This window comes from Prosopis cineraria, unplaced genomic scaffold (genome assembly GCF_029017545.1).
Source record: "Prosopis cineraria cultivar Desert tree isolate PC_DT_omini unplaced genomic scaffold, ASM2901754v1 PC287, whole genome shotgun sequence".
In the NCBI taxonomy this organism is placed as follows: Eukaryota; Viridiplantae; Streptophyta; class Magnoliopsida; order Fabales; family Fabaceae; genus Prosopis; species Prosopis cineraria.
This window is the reverse complement of record NW_026555614.1, coordinates 37,109-55,200: the sequence shown is the minus strand read 5'-3', so window position 1 is coordinate 55,200 and position 18,092 is coordinate 37,109. Positions and strand designations below refer to the sequence as shown.

The 18,092-nt window shown below is 29.6% G+C and overlaps 1 protein-coding gene across 1 annotated transcript; it reads left to right on the top strand.

The window, feature by feature from the left end:
• Positions 1-13,586: 13,586 nt before the first annotated feature.
• LOC129296233 (very-long-chain 3-oxoacyl-CoA reductase 1-like) lies at positions 13,587-16,320 on the top strand. The gene is made up of 3 exons (XM_054934828.1): positions 13,587-14,332; positions 14,511-14,580; positions 15,872-16,320. The coding sequence occupies exons 1-3, from the start codon at positions 13,692-13,694 to the stop codon at positions 16,127-16,129; spliced, it is 969 nt and encodes a 322-aa protein (XP_054790803.1). The 5' UTR covers positions 13,587-13,691; the 3' UTR covers positions 16,130-16,320.
• Positions 16,321-18,092: the final 1,772 nt, after the last annotated feature.

The following is an 18,092-nucleotide window of genomic DNA, read 5'->3' as shown; positions in this document are numbered from 1 at the left end:
TACAAAAATGAAATGAGAATAAGGCAATAATGAATATTAATTAATAACATTTTAAAAAATATAATAGTTAGGAAATAATTAACAATGGAAAAAGAACATTGAAGTAGAGATGTTCAAGTTGTACCCATTCCGGTTGGCCCATATTACTCCGATCATGTCAAAATGAGTTTGTCTCAGCTCAAAAAAGAAAGGATGGGACACTTGTAGGACAAAAAAGGAGTAGGGACAGGATGAGACTCAGGATACCCTTTAGGACTTCTCATCCCATCCCAATATTTATATATATATATATATATATATATATATATATATTAGTTATTATGTTATTTTTATTGTTTATATTTTTTTTATTTTTTCTTTATTTAATTTTGCATTGCTCTGTGATACTTGGTATGGTCAAGCAAGTTGCGAGATGTTTTCTCATTGTTGATATTGATTTGGGGAATTAAAAACACAAACCCAGATTTAAGGAATTAAATTCAAGTAATTTAATGAGTTTATTTTTTGAGTTTATGCCTCATTGTTGTTGCTTATTATAATCTAAGTTTATAATAGGCTCTAACCAAATAGTCTACACATGCATAAAGGCTCTTGTATTTAGGTGACTTGTGTCCTTACATTTATTTATTTATGTGTTAAAACTCAATTGAGTAATCATATATAGAGAAGTATAATTCTTTATACATGTTGGTTAAGTATTACTAGTCATTTAAAGATACAAGTGAGGGTGGCCAACATAAATAAGGGTAATTGTCTGGATATCCTAGTCCCATCTCAATCTTGTCCCGGCTCCTATTAGAATGGGACAGCTTTTGGGATAAGAAAGGATATGAAATAAAATTTAAATCCCGTTCAATTTTTGGGATGGGATACAAGACGAGAGTGTCTCAATTCCATCCCGTCCCATGAACACTCTTACATTAGAGCAAGACATATGATTATGAGCACACCACGACATTGGCATTACACATGGATAGCATTAGAAACAAGGGTTTTGAGTTAGTCGAGTTATTTTTTCACGAGCAGAGCATGGGTTAGCTAGCCAAAAATGTGAGTTGATAAAACCCAACCTAACCTAAAAAATAACCTTCTTTTTTTTTTTGCATTTATGCTGGCTAGACATGGTGCGAGCTAGTCCTAGTAAAATTGCTCAAATAATGTTTACTTCAAATTATCTGAAATTGTTAAAAATTAATAAACTTACAATTTTAATAACAACATCGATAAGTCAAGTTGACTTAAAGATCAATACCAAATAATTTGGATGTAACTTCAAATTTCGAATCAAACTGGACTTAAGTCTTCCCACCAATTTATCTATAAGAAGTCAAATTGAATTGTTGATGTTGTTGATAAAATTGTAAGTTTATAATTTTGAGCAATTTTAGGATAATTTGAAGTAAATATTGTATGGAGCAAATTTGATATGAGCAGCACCATGCCTAGTCAAAATAAATGAAAAAAGAAATTGCTACTTTTGTAAGCTATTATAGTCGGTAATTCAAGTCAAACTTAAATAAATTTAAATGAATTTAGGATCAGGAATAGTAAAATTACATATTTGCAATGTCCTTGAAAAATGTGGGTCAAACTCAAACACTCGAATAGCATTTTAAAATATTTTAAAAATAAATAAATTTATTAAATATTATTTGTTCATTTAAGTCTTTGCTTAATTTATACCAAGAGACCATATATTTTATTCGAGTATATGACTATAAATATTTTTCTTAAAAAATTAAAAAATTAATATTTTTATTATTTTTAATTTATAAAATATCTTAAATAATAGTTAATTCATCCCAAATTATATGATACTTTTGGAAGAAATTTTACATTCTAAAATAAAAGGTACTTTAAAAAAATAAGGTTTCATCAAATATGCTTATTTCAATGCTAATATTTTTTCTCTTTTTATTTAATTTTTATCTTCCTTTATCCTGCTTTTCAATATATTAAATGAAATATATTTTTTAAAATTTATATTTTTATTTTTAAAAATAAATATATTAAAAATATTTGATAAAATTTATTGGTATGTAAAATTTTATTTAAAAATTATTTAAAATATTCCAAAACGGGCACCCAAAGTCACAAACACACACTAAAACCACAACAAACCTGCAGTTCCACGTTCTTTTGAAAAAAATTGTGGTTTCACATTTAGACGCTGGCATTAGTAGGTAGGGATCATAGGACCGTGAGGTAGCGCTCATTGTTGGCCCAAAAGAAAAGGCGGGGCTCATTAATGTGGTGATCTTTCTTAAAAATAGCCTTATTAACCAAAGCTTAGGAAAATCTGTGTGTACCAAGAAAAATTAAACGTTTTAACAAATTCAATTAAATATCGAAATTGAAAATATTTAATGATTGGAATTTAACTCTTAGTTTCTATAATTTCAGTGAACTTTTAAATATGTCCTTATAGTTTGTTTTAGGAGAGAAGGTTCTAACAATTTATTCTCTTTAATTTTATTTATAAGTCATTTGTAGCATATTTTATTATAATTTAAAAAAACTTTAAACATCATTAATATTTTTAAAACTTTAATAAATTTTTATATTTACTACTATTAAATATATATAATTTAAAATTAAAATATTTTAATACTTAATAACTTTTTCAGAATTTAATTAATAGAGGCAAAATGATAAAGGCAGATGCAAAAATCACAAAGATGCCATAAAAAAATATAACAAAAAAAACTTTCTTTCTATCCTTCTACACCTCTCAATATTTAGAGTTGTAAGGATTAAGGGAGAATTTTAGTTAAGGATCATTGTGATTCTATATAAGTGAAATAAAAAAATTATTAATTAGTGATTTTGTATAACAAATAAAGAGTATTTTAATTTTTTTACCATCAATTTTTTTTTAATTTTTTTTTTGAACTGAACTGAAATTTTAAAATTTTTTTTAAACTTACTTGAAATTAATTTTCTACATTAGTCCTTAAATGAAATTCTTCCATTAATTGATGTGATTAACAGAGTAAATTACAATGTGTAAGAACTAAAAGTTTAGTTTTTCATTATAGAATCTTGAAACCATAATTTGACGATTGATCGACTTTGATTTGGTCCATCAACCTACTTGCATTTGAATCCTGTTAAAGATGAAAGAGAAAGCGAGGGAAAGGAGAGAGAAAAGGCAAACGGAAAATTGGAGTGGGCAAGAACCATATAAGAGAGAGGTAGCCAATAATTTTACAAAAATTTCATTCAAAGACTATTGAAGCAATTTAATATTAAATAAGGATAAAAATATTTTGAAATATTGCTGTAGGATCAAAAGAGCTGATACGAAAATAATTTTAGATTAAAAGGACTATAATACTCTTGTTTTTTTTTTTAAAAGAAAACTTATCAATTAATGAATAGTTTTTTATTAAATATGAATGGATACTTATTAATTAATGAATGGTCACTTATTGAAATATAATTTACACATGTCCCTTCTCACAACCAAGTTTTTTATATTTTTAAACTTGTCAATTAGCTAATAATTTTTTATTAAATATAAATGGGTATTTATTATTTAATGAATGACTACTTATTGAAATATGATATACAATAATCTCTTTTCCCAATCAAGCTCTTTCATATTCTTAAACTTGTCAATTGCTGAATGGTTTCTAGTTAAATATGAATGAGTATTTGTTAATTAATGAATGTTACTTATTGAAACATGATTTACACTTGTCTCTTCATACAACTAAACTCTTTAAAATTCATAGACTTGTCGATTAGCAAATGACTTATTGTCAAATGTAAATGGATATTATTAATTAATGAATGATTAATGATCAATTAAAAAAGAAATGCAATGGTATTATAGTCTTTTTATATAAAACTATTTTCAAATTAGCTCTTGATTCTACAGTAATATTTTAGAAGATTTTTGTCCTCATTTGATATTAAATATCCATAATGATTTTTGAATGACATTTTTCCATAATTTTATGGCCTAGTAGGATAAACACTGGCCTACAAGTGAAAGTTTGTGAGTTCAATCATACTTGTAACGTTTAGTTATGCTTGCTCCTCTAAATTTTCTTTAAAAAAAAAAAAAAGGGAGGTAAGAGTCAAATGGTCCAAAATTATTTTAGGGAAGAGCACAATGGTAAAAATATTTTTTCATGGAGGCATTTACGAGGGGAGAATATCATTTAGAACCCCAAGATCAACATATTAAATGCAGAGTACACAATAGTCTAAAAATTTATTAAATGCTTTAAGTCCTTAATTGAAAATAATTTTACGGTGTTCAATTGTCACAATACCCTTCAGTGATTAAAAAAGCATCATTGTCACTGGAGTAACAAGTTGTCACTAGAGTTCCAACACAAACGAGGTCGTCAACTGTAATAAACTCTTTTAGGGTTATTAGGGGGTTAAAACTATGATCTCATGGCTCACGAAAAGATTTTTGATCATTAGATTAACAAAGTCCTTCAGTTATATTATACAAAATAAAATATATATATATATATATATATATATATTATAAATTTAGCTTTTAAATGTTTCTATGAAAGTTCTTAATTTTAGGAGAGTGGTTGTCAATTCTTTAAAGTGAAATTGTCAAAACTCAAAAAAACAATTGGTTGATATTATAAGAAACATTATTTTTTTGGTTAAAATGTATATAATTTATCTGAATTTTAAAATAATATATTACCTCCTTTACCTTTAAAAATTTAAAATTAACTCTCCTAAAATGTCATTTAACTAAAAATATTATATTGTAGAATCATTTATAATTAATTATATATATTTTTAAATAGTTGAGATATTGATAGTCAAAAACATATTATTATCATCGTATAAAATTTTAAATATTTACTTTTGTATTAGTTTTATCTATAATTTTATTAATCCACATGTATATTCAACATCAACAACCTAATTTACATGCCAACTTTTTTTCACAACTAATATGCCTTGTAAAATTTATATGATTAACTTGATATTAAAAATAGGAACATTTAAAAAAATAGATTAGAGGAGTCAAATCAATGGCTCTTCTAAATATAAGCGAAAGTTGAATTATTTACAAAATAAAATGAAGACACACATTCAAACATCGAAATTAGGCGACAGGTGGGGCTCCTATTTGGCCCACAAAAAAAGGGAGGACTTATTCATGTGACAAGCTTTTTTTTACAGTTGACCCATCCAATAGAGTAATAGAGACATTGGGGATATGTGTAATGGGCATTGGTTGCCAAGAAGAATTAAAGATTTTGACAAATTTTAAATATTTTTTAATTTTTAATAATTGAAGTTATCCATAAATTATATAATCTTTATTATTAGTAGTAATGGTAATAATTTATAAGAGCTTAAAAGTTAAAAACATAGTATTTTTTGAAAAAAAATAGTTTAAAAGTTAATTAAAAACATAATTTGATCAACCATAACTTGGTCGATTGACTTCTTCGCAAGTTAGGTTCTTTTGAGATGATTTTTTTTTTCTAACAAGATGAGCCTATTTGACAATCTATTTTAGGAACAATTTTTTATTCTTTAGGATAAAAAAAATTTATTTGATAACGTGTTTCTAAAAAAGTTTTAAAAAATAAAAAAATAAAATATTATTCTAAAAAATGAAAACATTTTTAGGTGTTTTGATATTATTGTTTTGAAAAATAAGAAATAATAAAAAAATCTATTTTTATTACTACTTTTAGAATATATTTTACAAAACATCAATTCTCGTAATATCAAAACAAAAACAGTTTCAAATAGGCCCGTAATTGCTCCATGGTATAATATAGCAAGGAATTGAGTGTTGCGTTTGCTGATGAGTACAAACTTACAGTAAGGCCAAGACCCATTTCAACCTAAAATGATTTCTACTCATCATTTAAATTAATTTTTAAATATTTTATTTATTAATATAAAAAATATAATTTGATCAACCATAACTTGGCCAATTGACTTCTTCGCAAGTTAGGTCCTTTTGAGATGATTTTTTTTTTCTAATAAGATGAACTTGTTTGACAATCTATTTTAGGAACAGTTTTCTATTCTTTAAGACAAAAAAAAAATCTATTTGATAATGTGTTTTTAAAAAAAATTGGAAAAAAATAAAATATTATTCTGAAAAATAAAAATATTTTTTAGGTGTTTTGATATTATTGTTTTGAAAAACAAATAATAATAAAAAAAATCCATTTTTATTACTATTTTTAAAATATATTCTATAAAACATCAATTCTCATAATAACAAAACAAAAATAATTTCAAATAGGCCCATAATTGCTCCATGGTGTAATATAGCAAGGAATTGAGTATTGCGTCTGCTGATGAGTACAAACTTAGGCTCTATTTGGTACATATACCTCAATTTAGAGGGATTGGAATTGATATTAAGATTGAGATTGGTACTAAGAGTGGGAATAAGAATGAAACTTTAAAATTATGTTTGGTATGGAATAATATTTGTAGAGAATACTTATTTTTATTTTATTTTATAATTAAACATAAATTAGAAAAAGACAATGATACTCTTTAAAATAATAAAAATAAAAAAATTATAACCCAACCCTCATCTAACCCAAGTTTTCATCTTCTTCACCGCTCCTTATCTTGCCTCTACCTCTAGTTTTTGGCCACTCTCTTTCACTGCTCCTCACTGTCATCTCCCCTTACCTCTGCCTTTACTCTTCAGCCACTCTCCTTCACCGCTCCTCACCGTTGTCTCCCCTTGTCTCTGCCTTTGCTCTTCAACACTCTCTTTCACCGCTTCTCATAATCATCTTCTTCCTTTTCAACCTGTCAAATCAAATGCCCTTGCTCCCTCTTCTGCTTCCTCCTCCCCATCTTCTTCTTCTTGCTGCTCTTTTAATTTTTAATCATACTTTTGTTATTGTTACTACTATGTGGTAGAAATTAATTAAAGGAGCAACGAATCTCTTGGATGTTAAGGGAATGATAGAGATCGAAGAAGATTGACAAACTGGGGACTTCATCGATGATGTACAATGATGGAATGATGGAGATCAACGAAGTAAGGGCATCATTGACGATGGAGATTGAGTTTTGTGCGACACATAGCGATGGAGATCTGGACAAAATTTAGAGGGGCAATTTTGTCTGATATTACTTTAAACAAGGATAGTTTTGTTCAATAATTTTTTAATCCTGGGATTGGTTTCTCAATACCAAGAGGAAGGTGGGTTTGAGTAATCCTTCCTAAGTGGGTTTGCTTAAACCCAAGCGAGACTACATACCTTATACCAAACACACTAAATTGAGCCATTCCCAATACTAGTCCCAGACCTAAGCCCTCAATACTATGTACCAAACATGGCCTTGCAGTACTAGTCAGGCCAAGACCCATTTCAACCTAAAATGATTTCTACTTATCATTTAAATTAATTTTTAAATATTTTATTTATTAATATAAAAAATACAAAAATTTTAAAATTAAATTTAGGCTGTCTTCAGTGTTCATCAAGAAAAAAGCACTATAGTACTTATCACTTTTGATGAGATTTAGACCATTTAAATTTAAAATTTTTATTTTTATTATATATGTATTAAAATAAAAAAATATAAAAATTTTAATAAATCTGTTTGTTACTAATATGGCCAATATAAATTTAATCTACATATTCCAATTTAATATTAAATTTTTTTATAATTTTGATAATTTTATTATCCAGATAGAATCTAGACAATTTATATATAATATAAATAACCTAATTTAATATTAAAAATTTATAAATTTTACAAATTAGCTATTTAAATATACTCTAAATAATCCAAATTTAATATTAATTTTTTATTAATCAATAAAAAATTTAAAAATATTTAAAAATTAATTTAAATGCACGGTAGATCATTTTAGATTGAAATAAAAGTTAGGATTGCTCGTAACCTGATAAGCGCTTGGTGGACACAAAAACAACAACAATAATTTAATCAATCAGTGCCCCATTATGCGAGTGGCAACAAGCAAGTGCATGATTTGTTCAAGACTAAGAGTTTTCTAACATCTTAATAAAATTATACCATGAAAATTTCAATTCTATAGTTTTTTGCATTCAACAAACATATTTGTATATATATTTTTTTGGTACAACACGTGTGTAAGTAGAGGTGTCAATTAGGGCCGGCCCTTCAAGGGCCAGGGTCTAAACGGGCTGGCCCTTTTAAGCTCAATTATATATCAGGGCTTTATTTTTAGCAGCCCGGCCCTGGCCCTCAGGGCTTAAGGGCCGGCTCTCAGGGCCCTGGCCCTAATTATTTTTTATTTTTTAATTTAAATTTTTTAAAAAATATATTTAAAATCCTAATAAAGTTATTACACATCACATTAAATCTAAAAAAATAAAATAAAATCAATTCACACAATAAAAGTTTTAAGTCTAATAAAAAAATCTCAAAATTAACTCTGATATCATTTACACATTGGTAGCATCATCAGCTAAATCTTGATGATTTTCATCATCAATATCAATATGATTTGATCCTTCTCCTTGTGGATCCTCATGGATGGCAAATATGTTAAGCTTTTCATATCTTCCTTCTTCATCCTCATTATCTGCAATACATAATAATTCAAAATCATAATTTCAAAGTATTTAAAGAATGGAAAAATATTCTAAGTAAGTAAATAATAATAAGTTACCCTTCAACTCAAAACCATGCAACCAATTACGAGTACAAATGATAGCCTCAACATTATCTGGAAGAAGAGAACTCCGATATTTTGTCAAAACACGTGAACCAATACTAAAAGCTGATTCACCAGCCACAGTAGTGATTAGAACACTAAGAATGTCAGCAGCCATTCTTGAAAGAATTGGAAATCGATGTTGGTTGTTCCTCCACCAATTCAATACATCTAAATCTTTCCAATTATGAGGCTTAAGTATTGGTTCGTCCAGGTAATTCTCTAATTCAGACTTGTCCAAAGAAAAATCATCTATACTCGTATAAATATCTTGATAATCCTGCATTATAATTTTCAAATAATTAATAAAATATCACTTAAATACTAATAAAGTAAAAAAATATTAATTGACAAAGTATTTAAAACTTACATCAAATGCATCATCAAAAGTGGTCGCTGATGATGTTGAAACACTTGCAGTGTGGGATGCACGATTTATTGTGACAGTTGAAGTTTTAGAACTTGATTCACCTCCAACACCGGTGGATAATGTCCCCATATTTGAATATTCATAAAAAATAAAATTTAACTTGCTCTTGATGTCAGCAACCTTCTCATGGCAAGTAATGGGGTTAATCTTTGAGTAAAAATATTGTATCATATTAAATTTTCATCGTGGATCAAAAATCACACCAAGTGCAAGGATGACACTATAATCAGTCCAATACTTGTCAAACTTCTCTTTCATTCTTGTGGCCATCTCTTGAATGACAAGATCAGCGTTCACCTTATTTGCATCAAGCAACATTTGAATTTTTGATATTTGCATAAAATACATATTTGAAGTGGGATATGATGAACCTGAAATCAACCTTGTAATCTTTTCAAATGGCCTTAAAAATGTGCACATTGCCTCTGCTCTATGCCACTCTTCATTTGTCAAGCCATGCTTGTAATTTAAATCATGTAAAGGCAATTGTAGAAAAGCACCATGGTATTTAACTCCACTCTCAAGCATAGCATAAGTGGAGTTCCATCTAGTGGGAACATCTAACCGCAAGCCCATTGAGGTGTCTATCCCACCAACTTGTTCAACAATTTTTTTGAAAAAAATCAGCCTTGCTTGTGATCCTTTTACATATTTAATGCTTTCCCTAATCTTATACAAAGCTGAGCTTGTGACTTTTAAGCCCTTTTGAACAATTAAGTTAAGGATATGGGCACAACACCTCACATGAAAAAATTCTCCATTACAAACCAAGCCATTTATCAAAGACAACCTCTGTTTCAGTATGTCTTGCATATTATCATTAGCAGATGCATTGTCTAGAGTAATTGTGAACACTTTCTTTTCAATTTGCCAATCTACCAAACACTCATGCACCTTTTTAGACAACTCTACTCCGGAATGTGGAGGATCCATCTTACAAAATGAGAGAATTCTACTATTTAATTTCCATTTTTCATCAACAAAGTGAGCTGTTAAACACAAATAGCCTTCAGAAGTCACAAAAGTCCAACAATCAGATGTCAAACAAATCCTACCAATACTTCTCTTAATCTTTTGTTTCAAATTATCCTTTTGATTGAGATAAAATTTCATAACATCTGCCACAGCTGTGTTTCTAGTAATAAGCTTAACATCGAGATTTAAAGTCATAATCAATTCCTTAATCCATGTATAATCAACAAATGAATAAGGCAGATCATGTACAATTATGGCCATGGTAATTATTTCTCGAATACGCCTAGCATCAACTTTTCGAGACCTAAGGTTTCCATCTTTATCCATCAACATAACCCCAACATCATGAAATTTTTCTAAAACTTTACATGACTTAACATGACGACTTAGATGTGAAGTTCCATTAGGCCCACCCGAAGCAAATAATCCCTAACAACCATTACATTGTGCCTTCACCTTATCATTAACAATAACTCGAGTAAAATACCTCCACACATCAGAAGTATAAGTTATGCCCTTTTTAGCTTCAACTTGGGACTCCTCAGTGTTTTGAGTTAGAGTAGCAGATACCTTTCTTTTTTCCAGCACTAGGGGGAGGCAATAATTCTTTATCCTTAGATTGTGTTGCTGTTGATCTACTTCCACTACCTCTAGCGTCAACATTACTTCCAGAACCAATATCAATCGCTTTACTCTTTTGTGAGGAAGACATACTGAACTGTAAAAAAAAATTGATAAAATTCACAAAGCTTCCTTAATTTCAATGACTATGCAGAAAGACATATTTTATGGGTATAAGTCATTTTAACAGGGCATGGCAACAAATAATAATACCATATCTTAGGAATATTTTTAAAAAATAGATGTTCAGATTTCGGTTTCCCTATCATTTTGGCAAAATGTTAATATTTTCCATACATAAACAGAATACTCAGATCAGATGAGGAATATACCGAGGACGAGAAAGCTCTGTTTTCTGAGCAGAGAAGAATATACCAAGGAGGATGAGGCTATATTTTCTGAGCAAATGAGGAATTTACCGAGGATGAGGAGGCTCTGTTTTTCGATCAAATAAGCAGAGCAGATTGATGAGCTGGAGAGGCAAAGAACAGATGCTGAAACTCAAAGTAATCACGGTCAGACGGCAAAGAAGATGGAGGATGATCGAACTGAGCTGAGGAAGATGAAGGACAATCAGATTGAGCACAAAAGAGAACCCAAAATCAGACTGGGTAGCTAAGTAGATGAAGCACGACCGGACTAAGCTGAGGCGACGGCGAGACGAGCTGACTGCAGAGCACGAAGATGAAAGAAGATGAGGCACGACTGCACGAATGAAGTTGAAAACTTGAAATGAACGAGACTAGGGTTCCTTGCTTAATGCTTACTCTGTTAATCATTCAGTCACGTGCGTCTGGAGTGGATTTGGACCGAGACGATCTGGACCGAGAGGCGAGAGGATCTGGATCGTGCGTGCAGTGTGCTAGAGGCCTGGAGTGGATCTGGACATCTGGTCCCTGGAGCTCTGGACTGAGAGGCGAGACCAAGAAGGCAAGAACTGATGTTTTTTTTCAAAAAAAAAATACTAGGGCTTAAAAGGGCCAGCCCTGACCCTAAAGGGCCGGCCCTTTTATTTTCGGGCTTAAAAGGGCTGGCCCTTTTAAGCCCGATTTAATTTTTTAAAATTAAAATATAAGCCCGGCCCTTAATTTTTTCGGGCCTAAAAGGGCTGGCCTTACGGGCTCGGCCCTAATTGACGGCTCTATGTGTAAGTTTTGAAAATGAGAAACCAATTTTCTTAATTTTTTTGCATACTTTAACATTACATGAATTTTTTGTTACATAATTAAGTTTTTTTTAATGAAAACTTAATATTTTATTACTTAAATGAGAAAAATGTTACAACCAAGAACGATGAAATATGCCAATGGCTTCTCCTTTCATGCATTATTAAGTTTCAAACAAACTCTAAACTTTTACATAATCCATAAGCCAACTGATGGCTATTATCTCAATAGTTGCACCACCTCTTTTTTTTTTTTTTTAAGAGGTCTTGGCATGTATCTTTTTCCTCTGTAAAAAAAAAAGTTTGATTAAGGGTATTTTTTTAATAAAAAAATTCCATCTCACTTTGAAAATAAAAAATATCTACATAAATTTTGATGTCATTCCTCCTAAAAAAATTACTTTTCCGATCTTATATACACATCACTTATAACTCTCTCACTAAAATTAAAAAAATAATTAAATTATTCATACTGCCTGAAAAATTTTCTCAATTTATCATTTTAAATATATCATCTTTAAAAATAATTTTTTCTATAACAGTTTAATTTATTACCTAAAAATTGTGAAAGAATAAAATTAATTAATAATCTATACTTTTATAAAAAATGATTTATAAAAGATTATAAATTCTTTTAAAAAATAAATTTTATATATAGTTTGAGATGAAATTTATAATTCTTGAAAGTTTGAAAAAAAGTTAGTAGCACCGAGAGACAATACAGTAATAGTAAATAGTAATAATAATAAATACTTTAATGTTAATAATTAATTATTAATCATTAATAATTGTGAAAATTTTAATTAAGGATTATAGATAGGATTTAATTTCTAGTAGGTTTAAAAAAATTTAAAATTTTAGTTCAATTTAAAAAAATTAAAGTGAAAATAATTTTAACAGTAAAAAAACTAAATTACTTTTCATTTGTTATATAGAATAATTAATTATTAATTTTTTATTTCACTTGTTATTTTACTTGTTATGAAGAATTAGTTATAAATTATATTAATTTATCAAACAAGTAGTAATATCAATTATAAGTTATAATATCTATTAGTAATTTATAAATGATGTTAGTAAATTAATAAATAAAATTAATAATTTAATAATTTATAATACTGTTTGTGATTGAACAACTAATATAAAGTATTATATAATTATTAACATGTAAATGTGTATAATTTATAACTCATATTTGTAAATTAATAAGTGACTCATATTTTTAAATTAACAAGTAAAGTAAGAAAATTAATAACTAATAATTTGTATAATAAGTAAAAGGTATTTTATTTTTTTTACCATTGAAATTATTTTTTCTTAATTTCTTTGGATTGAAGTGAAGTTTTAAATTTTTTTAGACCCTTTAATAATTAATTTTTATGATCTTTAATTAAAATTTTCCCTCAATTAATTAAATATTTTTTTAATTGATTGTTAAATCCTAAATTAAAGGGCCACTAGTGGGTTCCCAAACGCCATAACTACTTCTTGAAAGCTGAATAACTGCTTTGGTTGTGAAAGCAGGTCAGAGCCAAACCAAATTCAGAGTCTTCGCGCGCCATGTGGTGCCCATTAATCCATTAAATGCAATTCTTCAAGTGTGCATCGAATCAATCGACGCCACTCTTAATGTTGGTTGTTTTTCGCTCATCCACTTCACCCACATCGATTCCTTCCACCATAAATTCCATTACCTCCTTCGTCTTCTTCACCACTATCACTACCTTCCACTCTGTCTTCTCCTTCATTTGAACTCTTATATCCCCGCTTTCTTCTCTCTCTGTGTCCGCTATTACACTCGCTTCACTAGGAACATGGAGTCTTGTTTCTTCGATAAGCTGAAAACTGATCACCCTTTCTGGTTTCTCGTGCTTTGCGCTTTGGGTTCCCTCTCGCTTCTGAAGTTTTCACTCGCTTTTGTCAGATGGGTGTACGCAAATTTTCTCAGGCCTCCCAAAAATCTGAAGAAATACGGAGCTTGGGCACTCGTTACCGGACCCACTGACGGTATTGGAAAGAGTTTTGCGTTTCAGTTGGCTCGCAAAGGGCTTAATCTTGTCTTGGTGGGTCGAAATCCTGATAAGTTGAAGGATGTTTCCGATTCGATTCTTGCCAAGTTCGGGAAAATCCAGATTAAATCTGTCGTTGTTGATTTTTCCGGCGATCTTTCAGAGGGTATGGTTAGGATTCGTGAGGCGATTGAAGGATTGGATGTGGGAGTGTTGATTAACAACGTGGGAATGTCGTATCCTTATGCCAGATTTTTCCATGAAGTAGATGACGAGCTCTTGAAGAATCTGATTAAGATAAATGTTGAGGGTACTACAAAGGTCACACAAACTGTTCTTCCCGGCATGCTTAGGAGGAAGAAGGGAGCAATAGTAAATATTGGCTCTGGAGCAGCTACTGTGATTCCTTCAGATCCACTTTATTCTGTATATGCAGGCACAAAAGCGTGAGTCTCTTGATTGTTTCACTTCAAGCAATGACTTGTTATGTTTAGTTTCTTGTTTGATTTGTTGTTTTATACGGGCGCTGGTTCAAGAGAGTTTAGTGATTAACCGGATTGACTTAATTTTCAATATTATAATTTTATATGTACTGAAATGAGGTGCTCTGATCATTTCTTTCAGGTACATCGATCAGTTTTCGAGATGCTTATATGTTGAGTACAAGAAGAGTGGGATTGATGTGCAATGTCAGGTATTATCTTTTACACGCACAACTTGATTATGGTTTTGATTTGGCTCTTTCTTTTCTGTTTAAAATTATGTACTTCTTTCAAAAATTTTATATGCTTGCTTCATTCCTTTAAATGATCACATTATTTTGAAAAATTAAGAGTATGCATATGTCTAATATGGGACTATTGTTTATTTGCAAATAATATTCAATCTTTATTAGTGATTTTTAACAAAGAAGTCATCAATTTAGTGCTTCTAACCAAAACTCTTTTGCGTACGACCCAGTGAAGACGTGAAAGTTCCCGTTGAAGTGAGAGGTTGTGAATTCAATTTCGTTTTGTAATTTCAATTCATAAGTGCTGGCTCCTCTAATGCAAGGGGGGGTACTTTCTTACTTCTCTGCCCTTCATTAGCACTTTTTTTTTAAAAACTACAAGCTTATGTGCACTAACAAAGCCTGTTTCTGACCTGGTATTGATAAAGAATGATCCATCTCAGATGTTTTCCGGCCTCAATCATAGTGGACTACTTGCAAAAAGGAATTGCATATAATTAATTACTTGATTATGGAGGGAGATCATTATTAAGATATTCTACAAAATATAGGTGGATGATTTCAGTCATAAACAAACATATAAACATTCATCTACTAAACCTGATTAGTCTGAGCATCATCTAATTAATTGTCTTCTATGGATTGAATTTACCAAAAACTTATTTAGTTGTGAATTATTAGGTGTAAGATCCTTAGATGCCAGTAGTTATTTCCTGTTCCTAACTTTTCTCTTCTGATTGATATCGTTGTGACCTGAATATATAGGCTTTTGCATATATGCAAGAATAGCTTTTTTTTTTTTATACTCTCTCTGATCCTATTTATAAATCACTTTTAGTTTGTTTCACCGAAACTAAAAAAAACTTTAAATCTCATTAATTTTGTCTTAAAATTTAATAAGTTTTCATCTTTACCTCTAAATTCTATTATTAGTATTTTTATTCAAAGCATTTAATAAAATAAAAGATATAAAGAAGAGCATTAGAAATTGACAAGTGTCTTATAAATAGGATCAATTTTTTTTTCTCCTTTTGCTTTATAAATAGGATCAAAGAAGTGCATTCAAATTAAACATGCACACAATCATGTCAATGCTGAGGTCGAAACTCAGGACCTCTTGTAGGTAAGAGAGGTAGTGCTATTGAGACAGCTTGCCGTTGGCATAGAGTACCTTCTTCAATTAGCAGGCCATGCATGTGTTATCTTCCGTGCTTTCTGGCACGTAATTTGTGGTAAAAAATTTCTGAAAACTCAGGTTCCCTTATACGTGGCGACGAAGATGGCATCAATAAGGAGATCGTCGTTCTTTGTTCCATCAACAGATGGATATGCAAAAGCAGGTTTGAGGTGGATAGGATATGAGCCTCGTTGCACGCCATATTGGCCTCATTCTCTTCTCTGGGCGTTGACATCTGTATTGCCTGACTTCATTATTGATACTTGGCGCTTTGGTTTCTGCCTTGGTATCCGCAAGAGAGGCCAACTCAAAGACTCCAGAATAAAGAAGGAATGATTGAAGATTTGATAGTTCTTTATAATGTTAGAGCATGTTGTTCTCCTTCTTGGTCTTTTCCCAAGAATGTTAGCACATTCATTATATGTTTCAAGTTTCAAATGCTGGTTATATGTTTCTGTTTTCAGCTTACTGTACTTGTGGACTGTGAGTGTTCTATATTTGCAAAAATGAACATGGATATTTGTGGAGGGATTGAAGGCAAAAAAAAAATATATATATATATATAGACTTGAGCTTCACATGTATTAACATCACACCCTTTTCTAAAGTCCAAATACAAGAAGAAACTTTATTCTACCAAGTGGGTTGGACTGTATAAATTACACGATACCTCTTCTAATGTACAAACGAATGCATAAATCTACTTTAGTATTTGCTTTGGTAGAAATTCAACGAGCTTTTAGCTTGAGAAAAGTAGCCGGTTAATGGCTTAAGTTTATTCCTATAGCAGCCGGGTCGAAAATGTGAGTTTCCAATATATATATATATATATATATATTATGTTGGCAAAGGATGTTTCTTAGAATTATAATTTTACAAGATTATATAACTTTACAACTATTATATAATTTTACAATTCAAAATTTATATAATTAGATTATGTATTCCAAATAATTGGTATGGTATACATATAGAATTTTTATAAAAAATTATTAAAAATATGAACATGGTATTAAATCAATGTTTTTCTCTTTTGACCAAAAATAATAAACCAATTTTTGATAAACTTTAAAAATATTTTTATTTTAAAAATTAATTATTTATTAATAATTTAAAGTTTCAAGAATTAATATATTTAATTTTTATTGATTTGGTTCTTTGAATTTACCTAAGTAATAGATTTTGTCTTTATTGTTTAAAAAGAATTTAACACTGTTAAAATCTACCAATATAGATATTGGAATATTGATAATATCTATGTAAATTAATAGAAAGAAGTTTAATTATTTATGTAGGGAAAAATATATTGAAAAATTTCAAAGAATAAAAGAATAAAATGTAGTATGATGGACTATATTAGTAAAATTAGATTGATTTAAATGCTAATTAATTCTCATTTAGTTACATATACATGTCAAATCATTGACATATTTTAACATTAGATTATTTTGAAAGTCAATTTGTATTTTAAAATTTAAAGGACCAACTTAGTAATTTAAGAAAATGTGAAGGACTAAATAGATAAAAATTAAATTTAAGAGATCAATTGATAATTGAGACAAACTTAAAGGACTATAGTCTCATTTTGTATGATGGAAGAGTTTTTTATGGCATTGGAATCGAAATCGAAATCAAAATCAGAATAGAATTGGATTATGAATGTATGTTTGGTAAGTGAATGTAATCCTAATAAAATTTTATTTAAAAAAATGTGTTTATGTTAGCAAAAGTCCAAAATACCCTTAATATTGAAAAATAACTGTTGTCTACTATGGAATCAAAGCTAGCCACATATTTAAAATTGAACTAGAAATCAGAATCATATCATAACCTATATAATCGACTATATCCAGAAATCACAAATACTTGTTTCACAAATTTGAAAACAAATTACAAAAATATATCATATGCAATTTGCTACTAAACTTGTGAAGAAGATCAAGGAGATTAGTGGAGAGCATCTCAACAATGAAGAAACTCAAGATTTGCTAAACCTACGATAGTGGTAAATAGCTCGACGAGTCGTCAAAGATCTTTTGTCCTCCTCAATGGTTTATAGTAGGTGTTAGTCGTTGACAAATCTAAGGTGGATTATCGCCGTTGATGGAGACTAAAGGTGGAGATCCGAGAAGCTTATTGTTGCTGTTCCATGGCAACTTGCGATGGTAGTGACGGAGTTAAATGGCAGTGAATTGTGATGGTGCTCCCTTCCTTTCTCATTGCCAACAACAAAGCGAGGTAGTAGATTAATGGCAGTGAACCAATAACGGTTGCAGAGTTCGACAACAATGGATGAAGA